The sequence below is a fragment of the Solea senegalensis genome, linkage group LG4 (assembly GCF_019176455.1).
Source record: "Solea senegalensis isolate Sse05_10M linkage group LG4, IFAPA_SoseM_1, whole genome shotgun sequence".
In the NCBI taxonomy this organism is placed as follows: Eukaryota; Metazoa; Chordata; class Actinopteri; order Pleuronectiformes; family Soleidae; genus Solea; species Solea senegalensis.
In genome coordinates this window covers 4,043,168-4,065,483 of record NC_058024.1, presented here as the reverse complement: position 1 = coordinate 4,065,483, position 22,316 = coordinate 4,043,168, and the positions used below count along the sequence as shown (strand labels likewise).

Genomic DNA, 22,316 nt, shown 5'->3' with positions numbered 1-22,316 from the left:
TATTTATTTTGATTTAACAAAACTATAAGTCCATGTGTTTGCTTCTCCGGGTCCAGTTTGAGTGACAGGTGAGTGTCGGCATCAGGTCCACTGAAGAGAGACAGTGAGTGAGTGACTCGCAGCTTGTTTGATAAACTCTCACAGACTTTGAATGTAAACGCTGTGGCTGCGCTTCGTCTATCCAGCGCACTTGAGCAGTGTTACTGGAGGAGGTGGGGAGGAGGGCCTCAGGGGCGAGCACACCCCTACCGCCTCTGTCAGACTATAACAGAGACTAGCATTTAGTCATTCTTCACGAATGCTACACGGACACGGTTATTTATGTGCTCAAGTCCAGTGTAAGCTGCGGACCACGCGAGGATCTATTCGTCTTCTCCCACGGAGCCGAGGACCACCTTCTCATTTCTGCCGTTTGGTTTGTTGGAACATTGCGTCGTGGCCGCTGGAGACTTTTACGCACAGTTTTTAACAGTGAAAAAGGACAATGCCTCGATCTTTTCTGGTCAAAAAGTACTTCGCGAGACAAAAGCCAAACTACAGTGAACTGGAATGTCAGAATGGTGAGTCAAGAAGCTGTTATTTCCCCTAAATGGATTTTTTTTTTAAAAAAAAACAACACCACAATTTTGCATGTGCCATAAAAAGACCAATGTTGTATACGTGTTGTTTATTAACATAAACGTATGTTCAGTTACAAACCAGCCTGTTCAAATTGGGGCCCGTTAGATGCACTTTCCCCCCTCTCTGCAACCACACAGAGCACCATTCATGTTACAAGCCCCTGTGAATACGTGGGAGGAAACGGCCCATGAAAACTTCCCATGACTCCAGCTTTCGCTCAGTCCATGTTGAGAAAAACTCCATTTTCAGGAAGAGTGAATGTGTACTCGGTGAATGTAAATAGAACTCACTTCAGACAGTGGATGTGTTGTGTGCTGTCTAAAATTCATTCTAATGTGATTGTATTTTGGGTTTATTTCCAAGCACGGGCCGCTGTGTTTTAAGCATCCTCTCATGTCTCTTCTTAGACACTTCACAGGAGAGGTTTGCTCTCGCAGAGCTCTCACCAGGAGATGACACCTCAGCCACCTGTTTCACGGCAGGATTAGTGTGGGACCTCAGTGTGCTGCCCGCCCTCTACATGCCCACATCCCAAATAGAGCCCTCTGCCACACCAGGCCCTCTGGACCTCAGCTCCCCATCCAGCCTCAGTAGCAGTGCCAGCAGCAGTGGAGAAGAGGACGAAGGACGCACATCAGATCCCCCCAGCCCCGAACCTGTACACACGTATGCCCCTCGCCAGCGGATGAAATGCACAGGCGTCATGGCTCACGTCAGTCCTCCAGAGGAGGAGGACAGAGAAGCCCCCATCACAGCAGCAACAAGGCCGGTCTTCCTCTGCAAACACTGCCCCAAAGAATACACCAGCTTGGGGGCTCTGAAGATGCACATACGCTCACACACCCTGCCCTGTGTGTGCACCACATGTGGAAAGGCTTTCTCAAGGCCCTGGCTGCTGCGTGGCCACATCCGCACACACACAGGTAACATGTGTGTTCAAACACTACTAAATCTGTTTATATCTAATACATTTGATTTGCAACATCTGAACAAACTGACCTTTGTCTTTTTTTTTATTTGTTGTCTTCTAACCATGTGATGATTGTGTCACGTCTTTTTTGTTATATGCGGTTTCTGTCGTTTGCCCCAGAGGCACCGTAAAGGTCTCTGAATCACTTGATTCCTAGGTAAAGAAGTCGCAGTACAAGTGAATTTGCGTTTGAGTCGCTGTCATGTGAGTCACCAGGTCAATCCCTCGTCATTGGAACTGTGAAGTCAGAGAGAGGGTTATCAGTAGCAATCGATTTGATGAGCTTAACCCTTGATCAGCAGACCTGATTACACAGTGAAGCCCTGAGTAGACCCTCCACTCATTGATCACTCATTGTGATTAATGCACAGGCAACAATGGCTCGTCGGCCAATTATCACAGCCGAGGGGGAAGACGACAAGACGGCGGCAAATGAGTAACAAAAGAGTTGAACGGTGGCCTAAAGGCTCTCTGCTATCACACGGCACTTAGTACCTGCAGCAACTCGACAGCATGCTAATCTCATTTGGCTTTTATGGAATCATGTTAATTCAGTCAGTCTGTGACCCCACCAGCCTATCATGTGCTTCTCCATTATCGTCTGTGTGTGTGAATGGTGTCATCACTGTATAACACAGTCACACCTAAAAGCTCGTGCCACTGAATTAATAGCCCAATGTGTTTCCATTCCTTTCTGTCCAGGCGAGCGTCCGTTCTCCTGCCCCCACTGCAACCGGGCCTTTGCTGACCGCTCTAACCTGCGCGCTCACCTGCAGACCCACGCCGAAGTGAAAAAGTACCAGTGTGGCGTCTGCGCTCGCACCTTCAGCCGCATGTCACTGCTGCAGAAGCACAGCTCCTCAGGGTGCTGCTCCCCCACCGTGTGAGACACGGTGGACAGAGAGAGTGACAGAGGGACCCACTCAGGGCAGTGGAGGGCTGCTGGACACAGAGATGTGGTCTGTACAAGCCCCGCTGGCCTGTTGATGACCTATAAGGCCACAAAAAGTGGCCTCACTTAAGAGACTTGGACGGAATCAAGCTTTATTATGGATATGACTTTACAAGCCTCTTAGATTCCCTGTACCCTGAAAAAAAAAACAGCTGAGGAGCAGATTTCCTTTCTTTCACCCCTTGTCTGAAGTCCTGAGGCTGGACCAATATATACTGAGCAATATTGACACTTACTTGATTTCAGAACCCTATGTCATTGTGCCCAAAGACCAAATATGTAGTGAACTAATTGTGGTAAGATGTGTTCTTTCCCGTCTCTGTCCTGGTGTGGGCCAACTCAGGATCGTGGCTCAGACACAGCTGCTGAGAGGTAGGGGTGTGTGGGTGGACTAAATCTCTCAGCGTGCCTCATAATACACACACACACACGCACACACACACACACACAAGCAAATGCACACACAACTGTCCCTGGTACTGTGGTGTAGATAGACGAGGTGCTAACAGGTGTCACAGCCACGACCTTCGCCGGTTGATAGCAGGTGACTTCCGCTGCCCTTGGTTTGCTTGAAATAAAAAAAAGAGGAAGCATGTCATGACAAAAGAATGGCATCAGTTAGATTGTTTTCACCAGTAGGGATCCTTTAAGCTTCTGCATCCAAACTTTCTTTCTTATCTGATGAATTCTGATATAGGAAAAGCCATTTTGTCTGTTGTTATCCAAAGAAGCGTTATTCTGTGTGATTGGTAAAGCCATGCACTCAAGGTTACCACAGTGTTAATACCAGCCAAAGCCATATTTTGTCATTTGAATAACTCTGGGTCTTTTTTTTTTTTTTTTTTTTTAATTGTATTACTTTTTTTGAAACCAAAAATGTGCTTTTTTAACCTCAGTTACTATTGTGGCTTTAGAAAAAAAATGCAGTATTAGTAGAAATTACCACAAATCATTTTGAAAATGCAATAAAGCTGGGACCAAAGACTATTAAAGTTTACACCATGAAGACATGGTTCTCTTGTATGTGATGATAATCATAGAAATGGACAGTACAAAGATGAATTTTTAACTTTCCTAAACCATTTTTTTTGGCAGTGTTTTATAGTGCAATGTGCTGATGATGTGTGTTCAAATGTGTACCATGCTTGTGTGTTCACTTCTGTTTTCCTGTATGTTGTAACTGATAAATTTACATTCAATAAAGTAATTTATGTTTATGTATTAAAACTAGTCAGTTGCATTGATGTAGAACAACTCAGTTTTTATCTTTGTGGAATACTAAAGGAAATGAGTGCACTCATTTTATACGTTAGTTATAAAAGCTCCGTGTGATCATTAACTGGGATGTCTGCTCAGGATCTTTACATGAGGTGTGGTGAGCAAACTGGCCATTGTGTTCAAGCGTAATTGCAGATGTGCAGGTGATGGGAAGCAGGTGCATTCACCTGCTTCCCCGTTTTCACCTGCCAGCTACGTCTCACTGTTACTGTGCAAACACTGCTGGAAACGTGAAAAACAGTTTGTCGAGGCACGGGGAGTTGAAGAACAACGCCAGTGAATGTTGGCATCTGTTTCCAGTCAATCCCAAGATTCAAGATGGATTCATGTGTCCTTACTGCAGCTTTTGAAAGGATAGTGAGCCGCGTAATGTATATGTTCGTCCTCAGCCAAAGTAAAACGCTCTCCTCTCCTCGTCCTCTGCTTAGACAGTGAGTCAGAGTCTTTCCAGACTGGAGCATTAGGTTCCCATGGCTCCTGTTCGCTCAGTCAGCAAGTAAAGCCACTAGTCAGTGTGTCTGTCGGTTAGTTGGTTGGCGGAGGCTCAATTGGGCTAGCACTGAATGAGGTAAGCTGTTCCACGGCACAGTTCCTTATTTCCCTCTGAGTCAGGGAGATGTGCTCATCTCCAGCAACGAGCATGTAGCAAGTGACTCACCTCGTACTCTTCAAACAAAACTGCCTCGACTTTTCTAAAACATCTGTGCGCAGACACTAAGCAGGTCTAATGTGGAGCCAATGTGAAGGTCTATGGTTAATGTTCTGCTTTCTTTTACCCAGGATGCTGTTGGATGGATAAAGAATCTCAGATGTTGGAGGTTAGCTCAGGACTGTTTTGATGATGTCAGCCGGTATGTCCCGAGGTGAGGGTGTTAGCCGTGCTAGTGCAGACGATCAAAAGAAGTCCCTTACTTCATGTGGACTCTATTCTGCAGTTTGTTTCACGATCCTAATAATTACATTATTGATGAGCTGCTGCTTTTATTTAGAAGGGGAGGGCTTTTGAACACAAAAAAACCCAGTAACAACATTTCAAGCACATCTTGGCTTTATTCTTCTACTCTCATGAGGTCAATATAGCTGCAGATGCTACACAGCCTCGATTGGCGACTAGAAACCTTCCACATTCCAACTCTCAGCTGCATCACACACTGCTGTACTTATTTCTGCCTTTTTATAGAGAAATGAAAACACAATATGCTCTCTTTCTTGTTCCTGGGGGAGAGTGGAGGGCCTGGATCTGAAATCTGAGAGCGTTTTCCTGCTGTGTGCTTTACAGTGCCAGAGCACTCACTGTAATTTACCAAAAGTGGCTGCTATTTATGCCATAAAGCATGTGTTTAACATTCCTGAACCCCACTGTGTTTGTGTATTCCTCGGTCTCATACTCACTCACTCACTCGCTCTCTCCCACTCACTATCTGCCTGCCTCTATGGCTGTATTTCTATTTGTGTGTGTGTGTGTGTGTGTGTATTTACTGCTTTTATAGGACTTTCTTTTGGCATAAACACTGAACTTGTCAGGACCAGTAGTCCTCCTTGGGACCAAAACCAAATCCTAAAAAGGCATAGCCTCAGTTTAAGTTTTGGGCTAAAATAGATCAAATAGTGTTCAGATTTAGGTTAGGGTTAGGCATTAACCAACTAACTAACTAACTAAGTGGCTGTGGTTAAGGTTAGGGATAATACTTTGTTTAGGCTGTCCAAATGAATGTGCTGTGGCCTAAGAAAAATAGCTGCGCAAACCTATGTGTGTGTGTGTGTGTGTGTGTGCAGAGTTTTGCAGCAGCGCTTTCTCTCTTTACAGAGGGATCATCTCTCTCCCTCTTAGACAAGGCCAACAGGAAGTGGGAGTTTACATTGGCCTACTTTGTCCAAAAAAAGCAGGTCTGGTTTGAGGAGCTGCACAGCTCAAGTGCTGTTTCTACAACTGCACTTTGCCACTTCCATTGCCATGTACCATCCCCCCGTCAGCTGTCCCACCCATGGCTTCTCATTTAGCCAACGTTTCAGGGTGGAGCTGGGTGGCCAGGAACTAAAGATGGTGCGGGAGCAGTTTGGTCTCATAGCATGGGAGACAGGAAGGAGCTGTCACAGTCCCATAAACTGGACTCATCTCACACTCAAGACTTGAATCTGACTCTTTACCTCATTGTGGTTTCGGTGCCCAAGATGAACCATAACACAGACCCTGAATATGCACACGCTGACTCTCACACTTGTGACTGTCGACTGAAATGAATGCATACAAATAGGTAGAGAATGCAGTTTTGACAGCACTGAAACCATCAACTTATCCTCAGCTGTACACCTCTCCCCTCATGTATTACTCCCTTGTCTTACTCAGATTAGGACTAGTAAGATTAGCGCGTCTCGATGTCTGTTGCTTTGTTCAGAGCAGTTCATTACTCACTGATGTTTTGGTGTTAATTACTTTCGATGTCTAATGTTTGGTGGAGTTCTCAACCCTGGAAAATCTGCCCCGCTCTTCTTCCTCTGTGACTCAGTGAGTTCAATGTGCTGATGTAAACATCAGAATCCAGAGCTAATTCCTCTCCACAGAGCTGCAAACAGGCCAGAGGCACAGCGGCTGCATGTGGTAAATAAGAAGGCCAACAGCAGTAACACCACAAGTATGTCTAATGATGGATTTGATCAGGCTGTAGAATTGCCCCAAGGCTGGATCGGAGAAGTGGTTGGGTGGGTGAAGGGATGGTGGTAGGGGTGCATATTAAAGAGTAATGAATCACACACCCAGTCACAGGGTCGCCGGCTATGAATGTGCTCTCTGTTGGTTTTCCTGGAGCCTGGCGTTTACTAACTGATGACGCAGGCTGGACTCGATCAGAGACATGTGTTGCTCGGGACTTGATGCCAGTGAGGAACACAGTGAGGGAGAGTAGATGGGGGAGAGGTAGATGGATGGATGGTGCATGAGTTCTTTAGTTTTCCTCTGTGGGTCCTAATGGGCATTGCCTCACACAGGGGCTGCTGGGACATGAAGGGAGAGAGTGAACCCAATTTCTGGCCAAAAAAAACCACACATTTCTTGATAATCAGTGCTACTTGTGTAGCGTCTTAGCTAGCTGTGGCGCATCTGCATGTATATGTGTGTCAACAGGACACAAACAGCAGATATTATTGGCTTTTGCTTGTGGTTTGGTATCATGTGTTTTGGTGTGAGTGGAGGTTCTGTTTGGTCGCTCAGGTGCCTTTTGCCTGGAGCTCCGAGCGGGTCTTCAAAACATCCCTGCTTAAAATGTCCAAACAAAATGATCAGTGTGTATCTATCTGTCTGTCTGTCTGTCTATCTATCAATCTATCTGTCTCTGTCCGTCTCTTTAATTTAGCTAAGAAATTAGCGAAAAAATTACTTTCTATCAATCTATTTTCTTTAAGTTGGCAAAACATTAGCTAACATGTGACAGTATCTATCTATCTATCTATCTATCTATCTATCTATCTATCTATCTATCTATCTATCTATCTATCTATTCGTTTATCTATCTATCGGTGAGGACCAACTGTCATGTATAACCCACGTTACTAGCACTGCTGGAGTGTAGCCCATACGCCACCTGACAGGAAATTTCACCTGTTTGCTGTGGTGGAATGCACCTTAGCATATTTTCCCAGACATAGTGCACAGGGACGTTGAGCTGTCGCCGGAGGCTTTGACAGAGTATTATGAAAGTGGTTACACAGATTTGTGCCCACCTGTCGGGACATGTCACTGTGTAACTGCGCGTAAACAGCATCACACTGTGTGCTGGGAGAAAGATAATCTCCCACTGTGTCCTTAGTTTTCAAGGCTCAGGTTTGTTAAAAATAAGAAACTTGTGCATGTCTGTCCGTCTGTCTGTCTGTCTGCCTGTCTGTCTGTGTGAGAACCGAGTGACAAGATCAACAAACACTACACTTTACGAGCAATACTGTTGAATATGTTTCTACATTCTTTTTTTTTAAAAAAATGAGGAATGTAGACTATTGCTATCTGCTGATAAGGAAAGTAATCTCCTCTCATGCAGGTGCATGACATACTGTATATGCTGGTTGTTTGTTCAGTTGTAGTCAATGTGACGTGTACAAAATACAACTCTTTCAACTTCGTTCACACCACCTTAATGGTCAGCCAGTGACACACCATTAGGATGCTGTGTCCAGGGATTTATAGCCACACCAAAATAAAATATAGACATGTTTGGTTATGGTTACAACTACAATTTAACTGGACCACTCAAACCAAATGGATTTTTATTTGTATAATGCTAAATCACAACATTCATTACCTCCAGGCACTTTGGTTAGCCAGGCTGAGACCTTACAATATTTTATGGAGAGAAGAGAAACCCAACAGTTCACACCATGAGCAAGCATTTGGTGTCAGTGGAGAGAACTAAAGAAGAACAAGAAGAAATCTCTGACAAAACCTGAGTCAGTTGGGGTGAAAGGAAAAATGGGGGACAAAGGAGAGGTGAGGGACAGAAAGGGAGGAGAGAAAAGGAAAGAGAGTGGCGAGGTAAAGGCAGAAGAGAGAGCCCAGCCAGCAGGTAACAGTTGGATTCATTTTGGTAATGTGATATTTTCATGCAAGCAGTGGCATGAACTGTTGCAAGAAGAAAAAGACACTGATATTGATGTTAATCACAGCATAATAATGACGACATACTAAACATAATAATGGCCTTGTACATGGATCTGGATCCTGCAGCCCAGGAGTCACAGGCACATTTTCATATTATTATTATTATTATTATTATTATTATTATTATTATTATTATTATTATTATTATTATGATAATAATAATAATAATAACATGACAGGGAAATATACTGTTCTCACTCCAGTATATAAGCCCCAGCAGGGAACTGATTTATTCCTACCTCCTTTCAGCTTGTTAGTATTAGTGTTATTTCTGATTGTACATCCCAGACCAAAACAATGTAGCTGGTGGATAGTTGTTAGCATTTCAAGTGCCATTTATTGTTTTTCTACCGTCACTTAACTTCAACATATTGGATTCTTTACGCGGAGCATTAATTCACCAACTGTTGAGGGTCGAGCTGTTGAGCATTTCCCATTTGCTCCACTGGAGATCAAAGAGGGTTGAGACTGGTGGAACAGCTGTGTGACATCACACCACAGATAGAAAACACTAGTAAAAACCAAGACTCTCCAACATACACGTATTTTGTCCTCAGTTTCCCAGAATGAACTCACTCCATAAGGTCTAACAAACAAAATGGCCTCCACAAAGACATGAAATATATAAGATGTGGACACACACACACACATTATGTAAAGCAGCTGTCATGTTGTCATTGATCACCTGAGTGGATTTCACACTGTCTCCAGCATCATCTGATACAAGCAACTGCAGGTGAACCCACAGGAGAGACTGTGAGGAGTGGTCTTCCATGTAGGAGGCCCGTGATGGAAAACACCTGGCACACACATCTATACCCACAGGCCGCTCCTGTCATTGTGACGCACCAACTACTGCTTATGCCACAAATGGCTCAGAGGCTCCAGGTCTGTAGGAGAGCAATCTCCTCATGTGCAGTTCCAACTTTCAAACAATTCAACCAAACAGAGAAGCAGTTGATTTTGCACAGTTGGTTCCCAACGATAGAAATACACACACACAGTGTGTGTGTGTGTGTGTGTGTGTGTAAGCAAGTACTCGCACAATCTCATGTCTATGCAGCAACACAGACCTGCGCACACAGTCCTGCACATGTTGAAGCCATTATCCTGTTGCTTGTTAAGTCATTACTCTGTAGCTTGTTATTTTCTCAACCAAGAGAAAGCAATCTATCCACAAAGGAGTGCTGAGAGATTTGCCACCCGACTGAGCCTTGGGATATGGGAAGTTACCCTGAAATTTGAGGAATGTGGTGGGGTCTGAAGCCTAAAGAACACACACACAAAAATCTATCTTCTGGAATAGTAAAGCTTGTTTCCGCGAGTCTCCGGGTTGTAGCTGCAGCCAAGAGAGTATGAGATGTCCAGAGGGAGGGAGTATTATAGACATTACTGATGACAGTGCAGAAACGTTTCAATGCACCAATAGGACTTGGAGGAACTGACATAGTCAGGGAGCTTTGACATATTCATGGTGGATCTCAGACATCTGGTTTCTATTTCCCACCTCTCTCAGTGTGTGCTGGCAGCAGGGCCTTTCAATGAAATTGTCTATTCCACTTCCTGTGCTATCAGTTTAGCATACATGTATGCAGCACAGAGTGTGATGAGCGCTTATTAAATTGCACTCCACTGCTTTTCCTGCATTTATTAGCAGGGACACCCCGTGAGCAGCCATTTTCACAGCATCCTCTCCTCTCTGTGAGCCAGCACACTCTCACCACACTGCTAATGAGTGACACATGCCCCTGAGATCTGCTGCTGACACCTAAGATCAAAGCCCTGGAAGAGAAGGTTTTTGTACCCCTTTTATCCCCCCCCCCCCTCCACACACCCTCTCTTTGACACCCACGCGATATGTCTAGGCTCAGCCAAATGGTGACACACCTGTCCTCCCTACTGCAGTGGTGTGGCTGCCTTATGCTTCTATTCACACCACCAATGGCATAGTAATGTGTATTCCAGATGTGGGTGAAAGGAGATCACATAACACCATCCAGTAATAGTTGCATGTCACTGTAAGAGCTATAGACTGGACATTGTGCTGTGAGTCAATGCTATTCATCTCCACTGAAGCCTCTGGGTGGACGGTGGACATATTAAAGCAGGAAACAAAATGATGGAAACCCGATTGCAAAAGACTGGGTCAACACCAAATCTCATCTTGCTCCACGGTCCCCACAGGGCCTTTCATTAAATCAAGTGCTTCACCCAACTCCAGCTGAAACACTGTCCAAACAGTTTCCATACTGCTGAAGGCCGTCAAGAACAGAGCTGGTAGAAAGGAGGGGGGAGAGTGTTCAGGGCTAAGGCAGGAAATCCCAATGCAGCATGAACTATTTTCCTCCATAGTTCCACCAGAACAGCTCTTTGTACCAGTCCCCCTCCCCCCTCTATTGGGCCTCTGTCTCTGACTACCATCCACTGCTGTTCTACAAGGCAACCGCACAACTACCACTGTGGAAAAAACAATCCAAATCTCTGTCACACACACACATGTATGCACTTCACACATGGGCTGTTAGCCCGCAGTGCTGGGGGTTGTGGAGTTGGGATCAAAAGCTTGGGGTTCCCCTCCATCTCAGTCCAAAGTCCCACTGTGGTTAGGCCATAGACAGAGAGGCACCTTACTTTACACAGAGCCCCCAAACGCCAAAAACACTTAAATACACAAAAGACAAATACACAACGGGACTGGAAACATTTCCTTTACTGCTACACAACTTCAGCGCAGGAGCAAAACGATCTGTAGCAGATCATCTTTTTTGTTTTTCATTCTTCTCATTAAACATTCCTTGGCAGGAACTGTCAATCCCCTCACCATATCACTTGATCACGGAGGACACTCATGCTCTTCATGTGACTCCAATAAAGAAATGAGTCCGCAGAGGAATATCACAACAAAACTCAGTTTTGTCTGCGACTCTCCTTTCACTGTGACGCACATTCCACTTCATTAAGACTGATTGGACGGAGGAATGGGAGAAATTCAGGTCACTGACACTCATGAGGGACCGGGAAAGCAAATATCACGGTTTGACTCCTTGTAACTGCAAAGTGCTCAATGAATGTGTGCTTCCATGTCGCAACATCAAATCCAGATAGAGTGCTGATTTGAAACAGGCCAGTGATTGACTTAGATTTATTTCATGCAGAAACGAGACCTCTTGCAAAGACAGAGGCTTCCAAAAAACCCCTACAACGGGACAAAGTCAAGGCTGTAGAATCGGCAAGTGTGAGTGTACTGTATAGTTGGTGGGAGTAGCCGAGGCACCTTGCAACAGCTGGTTTGAATTATCCATGGGGTCGGGGGTAGTCAGCTCGAGGAGGTTGGGGGGGAGACTCCTGGCGCCAGGATCGGGCCAGCAGGTCAGGGAGGATGACGATTACCAAAATACTAGCAGGCAGCAATAGTCCAGCAAAGAGGGGGTGTTCCTGACTCACACTGCTCACAGCTACAGGATGGGCAGGCAAGTGGACGGCAGTGAGGGAGTGTATGTGTGTGTGTATGTGTTTGTGTGTTTGTGTGTGTGTGTGTGTGTGTGTGACAGAAAGAGGGACGCTCCTACTTCCACTTCCTATGAGATAGCCCCTTCCTGTCATTGAGAAACACCGTGTTTGTGTGTTAGGAGTAATAACCTGTTCATGTAATGTTCAGATGTAATGTGATGTTTATATCAACCTGACACGTCACTGTATACAGTAACTAGATGGTAATACACTCAACATCATTTTGTTATAGGAAATTAATAATAATTGTTAATATGTTATCTTCTAGGGTAATCACAAAGTGATAGCTTGGTAATAACAATGGAAACGTGTGTGGGTCATATTACTTTGTAATATGGTAATTATTAGTTTTTCATGTGACTGTATTATACTGATTCTCATTACCAAGTTACTACATTGATATTACTTTGGAAATAACACATTATTACTGTTATATTATCTCCTTAGTTACATAGTACTACCATTGTTAATACCAGATATTACAAACATATAATAATCTCCCTATAACAACTATATTACCATGCAATTCATTTGGTACTGTACTGAATGTAAAGTGTTACCTTTTCCTTTTTACTATATGTTTTTTTTGTTCGCGTTTCTTCCTGTTGGATTACCATTCAGTAAAACCAGCTGCCTGCAAGGTGCAGTTCGCTCATAACTCTCCTTTCCTGCTTCCTCGACCACAAACTTCAACACTGTTGTTACTTGTAGCACACAGGAGCATTGCTCCCCCTGCAGGAGAATTGGTATAGCCCATCATATCACAACTTACAATTCACTGGTACATTTGGCTTATGTCCTGTAAGAAATAAGATAATATGAATATGTTAAAGTTTATATGACAATGCTGCTGTATACCTGCAGAATGAAGATGGGGAACAAAAGCACAAACTACAGGAGACTACAAAGAAAAAAAGGTTAATGACTTTGAAGAAAGTAATAAAATATTGTCTAAAAAAATCCTTCTCTCATTATTCTGGCATTTAGCAAATAGAAATAATGTTGGCAATCCTAACGGACCTAAAACAGGAAAAATGATTGTCTGATTTCAATTCAGACAGTGAGAAAATAAAAAGCATATGTGTCTTTTTATATAGTGTATGTAAACTTCTGGTTTCAACTGTATTATTGTGATTTAAATGAGATTTAGACACTCTTTGAGTCAGGTAGAGAAGTACTGTCTCAGTGTTCTCGTTCCATGCTGGTTACTAATTAGTAATCCAAATACTACCTTTAAATTATACTTTCAACAATACCCTTGTACGACTTATTTATTCACGACTTCTAACTTATTCTTTTTGCATTTCCTCCCTCTGTTTTTAACATCAACACAGCACAAGCAGCTCTCAAAGTTGTAGATGCTGTCAGACATGTTCAGTCTCAGATGTGATTCATGCTCTGTGACAGAAGGGGGCAGCACAGCTCAGCATCATGACAGCTTCCACCTGCCGTTTAGAATAGAAGAACAGAAGGGTAGAGATGAGCGATACAGGTTAAAAGTTCAGAACGGAATAATAAGATTTGATGGAAAAATGACATAACATGACAAGACAGTATTGAAGAAAATATAAAACCTTTAGTGTAAAAGAGGAAAAGGAAACAGCACAAGACAAAAGACCATTCAAAAATATAAAGTACAACATTTTCAACAGCAATGTTAGTCATGATTTAACAGCCCTGTTTAAAACAGTACATCTATATTGTATTTTTCATGCTGTTTGTTGACAATTCCAACACTTTTGTATTGAATCTTTTTGATTTTTTTTGCCCTTTAACACTAACGTCCAATTATAGTTGTTCTAATCCACAGTGTTTTACATCAGTCACAGGTAAGAAGACTCCCTTAAACTCCAACCTCTGATGTTCACACTATTCTGGTACTGCCAATTAGGGGATGACAACAGACTGTGAACACAGTATTGTCGTGTGAGAAGAGAGGAAAACTGACACACACACACACACACAGACACACACACACACACACGGTGCCAGCTGTCCCAAGTGTCAGGCCTGCAGCCAGGAGGTTAGCACTTCTATGAATACCAAGCTAAACTTTGTGCTCTGAGTGTTGCAGGAACACAGGCTTTCCCTCAGGACTGTCTTCACCTGCTCCTGCTCCAGCGTCTTACTGCTCAGTGTCCTGGGGCCCTGCATAACTCGGACTAGTTGTTATATGTTGGCAGGATCACTCAAAGTCATGGATAGCAGCCGGTGGGAGTCGTGGGACTGAGACTGGTTACCTCGCTGGCTGAGGAAAGAAAAACAGAGGCACGCAAATGTGCAAAAGTGAAAATGAATCCCCACACAGTCATACACGTATCTATGTGTATGACACGTATCTATGTGCAACATTTTTCTATCACACATCTGTCATACCTGCAAATCTGAGCTCTTACTTATGTAAATCTGTTGCCATGTGACTGTGATTCACTGTTTTCTTTTTGAAGTTTAACTGCTGGTAAATTAGCCGCTAAACTAGGAAACAGCACACATTTAAAACTGCAGTATGTGACTTTTAAATTAGTGCTGTCAAACGATTCAAATATTTAATCGCTTTTTTATCTATTCTAAATGTCTCTTGATTTCCTTTTGTCCCATTATTTTTTCTCATTTTAATGCTCTTATCAACATAGAAAAGTGGATCGGCTTGCTTTATTGAGACAATATGTTCCTGTTATTGTGAGACTCGCACTATAATAAGAGAGGCTGTGTATCAGCCTGCAGTGCTGTGAATAAAGTGCCGTTCTTCAGCGCAGACGCAGTCCCGTGGTTTAATGTGTTGTTGCCGTAACAAGCTAACCCGAGCTAAAGGAGCTAGCGATCCACGGCGGTGTCCTTACTACGGATCGGGGGTCTGCCAGCTTGGTTGCTAACACTGCATACATCATTACTTGGATGTGGGGAGTGCGTTGAGGAATGATCCAGGATACGGAGAGCCCTCTTGGAGACGGAGAAGCGCACAGCGCTCGCCATCCACTCAAAACGTAACGTTAGCCTACTACTACTCTCTGGCCGGCTCATAAGCCCAAACAAGTGTGTGCAGCGTGCCTGTTGTATTGTTTCCAGTCTAGCTAGATGTGTGTGGTGTTGTAGTTTTTCTAACGTTACTAGTTGCTGCAACAGCATGTGAAAAAACTTCAAAGTTTACTAGGCCAAAAAGAACGTTAATCTCACGTTAAAAACATTGACGCCGTTAAAATGGGTTTGCATTAACGCCAATAATAACGCCTTTAACTGACAGCACTATTTTAAATATACCAATGTCTATTACATCAATTGAATTCACATTATGCCCCTCAAAGTATCAGCTCCACATGCTGCACGGCGACATTGTGGAACTGCACAGAGGCTGTGATTAGTTTCTGTGTGTGTCAAGACAGATGGCAGCAATAGCAACATTGTGCTAGTAAAGCGAGCTGGACTGAAAACATAAAAAAGTGCCCATGAAAGGTTTTAGAGGTTCTTTCAGCAATCACATGGGAGAAATGCTTCTTGTCTTCACCTGCTCTGATGTTACAAACACACTCTCCATCAGATCTGATAGTATTGCTTGACAGAGCCTGTTTCCAGATGAAGGACGTACAGTACATTCATAAAGGATTATATAAACATGATCTATCAAATCAAATTAAATCACAACATACATTATATAAAGGCACTTTACATTGGAAGAAATCGCTGACAGAGCGAAACCCAAAGATGTGAAGCATCCGCCTTGGCCAGTCAGGGGTGAAAGGAAAAAATGGTGGACAGAGGGGAGGGGGGGGGGACAAGAAAGGGAGAGAGAAAAATAACTGTCCCCCCTGCATCTTGTCTTCTCCGCCTCTTGGTCACACTGACTTATCCCTACAACCGACTTCAACTGGGTGAATGGTTGCTGCCAGCCAGGCACTCTGCACTCTTCTGTCAGCTCAGAGTACTTGAGGTGCTGGAAATATTCCTCCCTCCCAAAGAACAGGGAGCTCGATGATGATGATGAGGACCCTCTTGGAAGGTAACATCTGGTCTGAGGGTTGCGTGATTGCAGCTAAGAAGACACGCAGTTCCCTTGCTTTGCCAGACGTGAGCAGAGACAGAGATGTTGTTGGATTGATGACGGGAATGCGTGGCTGGTGTTGGTTGAGTTGTTAGCACTTATCCAACAGCTTCCTCGGTACTTGGTTGTAGCACCACCTGCAGTGAGTCACTGCACCTGCCTCCACTCTACTGTCTGACATGTCGTTGTCTAGAAAATGCAAAAACACTTGATTTAAAATTCCTATCAACGAGAAAATGAAGTAGGCTGCAGGTACCACTGATAGGGAAAGGACTGTAGTCCAGGGCTGTAGTTAGACCAGCGTTGTGTTTCTTATCAAACTGCAACCAAAATGATGACAATGTTGCTTCTCTACATGTTTGTTAAACATGTGATTGATAATCTTTACTATTACATTCTGTCATTTGTGGTCTTATTAGACCCTCTGCTGATGGGAAGGGGCCAGTTATGGTTTTACCTGACTGTTGTATTTGCAGCTCATCATAGTAACGTTATATACATATACATATATATATGTATATATATATATATGTACAGTATATATATATGTATGTATGTATATATGGTCAACAGCAGACATGGACTCTTTAGGTGTGACCAAAGCAGATGAAGATGTGCACTTCTGTAGATAAGAGGAAAAACTGGGGGAAAGTGATCAAATCTAACAACACATCCACACAGAAGGAGAGGAGAGCAACGGTGGGCGACACACATCTTAACAGCTGAGAGACCAAATGTGACACATCATTAAAGAGTAAAATAAGGCAAAGTAACATCAGATATCTCAGAGAGCTTCCAGAATCCCGCCACAGTAGCACACTTCCAAAACATAGGAAAACAAGGCGATCAGAGATGGCAGACTTCACCCCATTCACTCAACAAGCCTCTGTGCCAAAAGTCTGGGTCAAAGTTGTTGAGTGGAAACACAGAGCCACCAAAAACAATACTTCACTTCCACTCTGTGGGGTGAATTAATAAGAGCCAGTTGTGTCCATTGAGCAAACAGGGAATCATTTTCATCACATAAAGCTTCCCAGGCATTAAATATGATCTGTGTTCAAATCTATAATACATTTTAATGAGTGGTCAGGGTTTCTGGAAGCAAAGCCTGTGTTTACTTAAACTGTGCAGGACTCAGATGTAGAACATCTACTTTCCATATTCCATCTAGTTCCAAGTGGCAGGGACTGACCGAGCCTGGAAGCCAGACCACCCATGCATACATTAGTCCTTTATCAGCCATAGTAGAAGTATGCAACATTTTGTCAGAAGGCTTTGGGGTGAGGAGGATCTGTAATGAAATGCCTTCAATGTTGACTTTACTGATAAATAAGTAATGAAAGAAAGAAAATGTATAATTGTACTTAATAAATACTTAATAAACTCTCATCACCAAAAATGTCACCAAGGGCCCAGCTGGAAAACTTGATGTGTCTACCATGATTATGATAGTCATAGGTGTGGGTGTCAGGCAGAAGAACAGTCAGACAGTTTGTCCACCGTCCTCCACACTTTGAGCTAATGTGAAACAACAGGACCGTGGAAACATTTGAGTGTAGAAAACAAAGAAATGAGTGTGGGTGACACACAAGCACCGACATTAGAAGAGGAAAGAAATGATGTGACAACCAGTTTTACTATTGTTGTTACTGTTGTTGTTACTGTTGTTGTTACCCTGTCTTAATTCTTCATGTCGAGGAAGGGTGTACCATGTCCACGGGCCTGCATGGCGTCCAAAGAGAGGACAGCAACTGGACAATTTTGGGTTTGGACAGAATCTATGACGTTGAAAGCCGGAGATACTGAGCTGAAGGGAGAAGCAGAGAGTAGAAGAAGTAGATGAAGAACATGAACATCTCTTGAAGACTCAATCATGTCCACAAAGGGCTAATAAATAATTAAACTGACAACCCAAAAGTTATTATGTCTAAAAAACAAGAAATAAATTCATAATTTAACAATGTTTGGACCAGTTTTGAACTGAACATTCTTTGTGTTCCATGGGTGTTGTCAGGAGATGTCAGGTCTCCCTCCGTCCCCGATGATTGTTGTCCTGAGTGTCGCCTGTGTCCTCTCCCTCTGCGATGGTGCCATGGATGACAGGTGACGTTGTCTTCTGTAGCAGAGGTGCATTTGGACCATGCGTGCGTGTGTGCACAGGAAAGCCTGTGTCAACTGTGAAAGGGCTGACATGCGACTCACTGAAATGCCTCTCATTGTGACAGCAGCTCTGTTTAAATACCAATTATGGTCAGAGGCCAAACACTGCCACCTGCATCCCTTGACATCTTTAAGAGATCCCAATAGGAAGACGAGTGAATTAGATCAGGTTATGCTGCTGTCTACGGCCTGACAGTGAGATGCTGCGGGTCACTCACTGAAGTTGTTTTCAGGCAGTCGTCCCGTCCAAGTCTATTTAAAATCGAGCAGAGCAAGTGAAGTCATGGCTCACCATTAAGAAACAGTGATTTCACTGGAACTAAAATAACAAAACACGGGCATCAATGTGTGGTAACAGTTCAACTTTATTATGAATACACAACAATACATTTGTTTCCTTTATTTTGAGTAATGTATTAACCTTTCCGCAATGTACAGCAAACAAGGTCGGAGTGAGAACTGCCTTCAAATCAAAAAAAACCCAGACATTCGTGTTTTAAATCACACAACAAATGAATGTTAATGCTTTGGATCGCTCAGTATAGAAAGACCTCCAGGCGATGTGTATAAAAGTCTGCGCAGCCTAGTTAACCCTTTGCTTTTTCTTTACTGGGCAGCAGCGGGGGCTGCAGCGGGGGCTGTGGTGGGGCTGCGGTGGGGCTCTCACTGGGATCCTGGAGTGCGTCAGATTGTCTGCAAGCCTGTGTTTGGATAAGGCAGCACGCCCATTGTCTCTGATGCCCCAGCTGGGCCGAGGTATGCCTGCATGCATCCTGAAATAGAAAGACAGCTGAGGGCTGCCATGCATACAGGGCAGGGCTGGCAGGGTCGAGCAGGCCCACTGACCCACACCACAACTTAGCACAATGAAAGATGGGCTATTGTCTGGAGCCACGGGCTAATAGCTGAGGTATCAAACCCCTGAAGGCTCGCTAAAAGACTGATTAAGTCTGTTGTGTGTTTTTACAGGGTGGAGTGGGTGTGGAAGAGTAACTGGGGCTTTAGAGTGTGTGTGTGCCTCGCGTCTGCCTGTCTCCACTCTAATGAACCAATGGCTAAGACCTGAGCCTGCACAGTTGCTGCAAGGTATTGTGGGCCGCACAGAGGGCGATTACAGAAATATCCACCAGCAATGAATGCTTTGATCCAAAATGAAACCCTGCTTCACTGCCCATTTTAAGGTTACGGCAATACAACCAGAGAGTTGTGTTAATATTCCATCCAGCACACTTTATTTATGTCGCACATTTGAATCCAGTGTAGTTACAAACAACTTATAAGTGAAATAAAAGAAGGCAGAAATTATTATTATTATTATTATTGTTGTTGTTGTTATCATTATTATGATGATGATGATGATGGTTATTATTATTATTATTATTATTATTATTAATAATAATAATAATAATAATAATAATAATAACATCATTATTGTTATTATTAGTATTATTATTATTAATAACAATAATACTACTAATAATAATAATAATAATGTTATTATTATTGTTGCTGTTAATATTATTATTATTTGTTGACTACATTTTTATAGTTTTTTCCCATTTACATGACATTAATTGTGGAAGATGTAAAACAGTAATGTAAGTAAAAAGAATAAATAAAAATGTAAAAATACAGTATGTGTATCCACACAAAGCAGTAGCGATGTAGACATGAGTGTTCATGACTGCATATACAATTATTCTGCTAAATGACATGACATGTAATTATTCAATAGTAATAATAACAATAATAACAGTAATAATAATATTGATGAGGTTGAAGTTGTGATAATCCACTGATTTACATCCCCGGAACATGTTATTCTGAACATGGTATGACAGGATCATTTTTTAATGTTTTGATCACGTAGATATTTCCATCCCATAACTAACCGTGGTACAGTTTTGTTCCACAGAAAAGTGGTGAAACGTTCCGTGATGTTTCAATGACGTTAGAGAAGAATCATCATTGAGTAAGAGAATATTCAAGAGGTAGGGAATGGTTCAATTGCCTGTTTGAAAGGATTCTTGCTACTCTTATAGTTATAGATCTATAGATCTACATATATATATATATATATATATATACATATACATATATAAGATTTTGTATCCTTTGGCAGCATTTGTGATGAACAGTTGAGAGAGATGTGACTGGGTTGTGTGCGATTAAACGAGGCTGAGAATGACTGCAGTCATAATTCCCAATCTTTCTCCATCTCACTGCCTAAGCCTGCTGGCATTCGGCGCATGATGATCTAAAACAACTGTGACCGACCCCCAGATCAAGTCTTGATGCCCAAAATGTCGGCTCCTCGCTCACATATCACCAAACACCGGGTTGGCCAATCCCCAAGAATGAACCAAGGACTCTGCACCAGTGTTTTGGGGATAAGGCCTACAGCTGGACACCGGTTTGTTTCTTTATAAACGAGAAGGTGATTCAAAGCTGTACAAATGTGCAATAAGCAAAAAGTGAGCATTAGAAAGTCTGGCCACGGCAACATCTAAATGATTTTTAGGAACACTGGGGATGAAAGGAAAGCGGTTGCTCTGGAAGTCAGCTGTTGCAGGGGGCTGTTGTATAGCAGTGCTGAGAGATGTGTTAGAGACGACGCTAGTCCTGTGTGCACTTCATTGTGTGTGCGCGCCTGTGTGTGTGTGTGTGTTTACGTGCCGGAGTATGTGAACTTATTTAAAGCCAGCGGCTCTGGGGACTTTGGGATTCATCTCCTACTCATGTGTTATCAGCATGCCAGCTTTTCAAATGCTGCACCAAGTGACATAGTACATAAACCAGCCTCTGCCTCTGAAGAGCCCCTTGTCCCAGAATAGCTCAGACCTCGTCTATCTAACTGATGCCCAAGAAAGTTTAGGCCATCGCGGCAACACCTCTTAGTCTGCCACAGGAACAGATAGTGGTGTCAACAAAGATGGCTGCCCATCTTTTCTTGTTTCAGACACTATTTCATTCGTATTACAGGTGGGCTTTTATCACCTGTACCAAACCTAAGAGTAAGAGTGACGCTGGCGATAGATTTCCATCTTCCCCTTATCTACATGAACTCATTGCAGCCAACAGTGAACAGTCAATCTTCACATCAGGAATGCTGGACTCTGGCTTTGTCTATTCTGAGAAACTATACACACACACACACACACACACACACCCCACACCCCCATTGCTGCACTGTCACCCTGCTCTCATACCAGGCACCAACCTCTCCCCTTGCTGTGAAGGTCAGATCTGGTGGAGCCAGAGTGTGAGAGACGCAGTGCTTACACCACAATTACTGGATACACAAAGTTACAACAGCAACTTATGACACTTTAACACATAATATGACAATATAACATGCTGTACTGTCAGTGGACAGTTAACACAACACTTTAACGTTTACGTCTGAGGCCCACGTCGTTAATGCTCTTGGTGTTTTCTGACTGTGGCTCTGAAGGCGCATTTTAAAAAGTACATTTTTCAAATGTTTCCCCGCGTCCGTCTTCTGTCTAAAGCGTCTCTCGTGTTTGTCTTTATTTTCCTGGTACAAGCCACGCGCCATGTTTCTCGCTATTAATATAAAGTTGTGTATTTATAGAAGCATGTTTAATGCCACACCACTCCTGAAATAATCTCCTCTAAGGTTGCATCCTCTGTGGCCAAACACAATAGCAAACATCCCTGCTGGCACTTAACAACATGAAAGCTGCATGACTATAGAGGTCAACATCAGCTCATGACCATCAAAGTCACCTGCAGTGGAATATGTCCAGTTGAAAAGCACTGAGTCCAGTTTGACGTGTGTTTCCAGGTTGTCTTGGACACAAATGTCCTGGTTAAATGCAACTATGCAGTGCCCTTCAAAATGTAGGGAGTGAAAGGGTCTCCCCACACAGGGATGCTCCTCGTGCATCTCTCTCACACTCCCTTGCAGTGTGTATACTGCATAAAATAACTGGGATACAAAAATAGCCGGCTGGGGTTTAGCGCAATGACAAAAACGTAGCTTTCCTTTTGTGTCAATTGAGACAGACGCTCAGCACCAATCGGCGACGAAGGAGGTGGCATATGCTAATGAGGGACAAATGTCCACTGACCGTGACCTTGAGGAACACAATATAAAGCAGGACTCATCTCAGCCCACTGT

At 43.3% G+C, this 22,316-nt stretch overlaps 1 protein-coding gene across 1 annotated transcript; it reads left to right on the top strand.

Annotated features, from left to right (window-relative positions):
- On the top strand, positions 1 to 3,330 carry snai1a (snail family zinc finger 1a). The gene is made up of 3 exons (XM_044023093.1): positions 1 to 560; positions 1,029 to 1,544; positions 2,294 to 3,330. The coding sequence occupies exons 1-3, from the start codon at positions 485 to 487 to the stop codon at positions 2,476 to 2,478; spliced, it is 777 nt and encodes a 258-aa protein (XP_043879028.1). The 5' UTR covers positions 1 to 484; the 3' UTR covers positions 2,479 to 3,330.
- The last annotated feature ends 18,986 nt before the right edge of the window (positions 3,331 to 22,316 follow it).

Excerpts from the sequence above, each read along its gene's own strand:
- snai1a (XM_044023093.1), top strand. The coding sequence starts at position 485 with ATGCCTCGATCTTTTCTGGTCAAAAAGTACTTCGCGAGACAAAAGCCA. Across the intron at positions 561-1,028 it reads TGAACTGGAATGTCAGAATG|ACACTTCACAGGAGAGGTTT; the intron begins GTGAGTCAAGAA and ends GTCTCTTCTTAG. Across the intron at positions 1,545-2,293 it reads CCACATCCGCACACACACAG|GCGAGCGTCCGTTCTCCTGC; the intron begins GTAACATGTGTG and ends CTTTCTGTCCAG.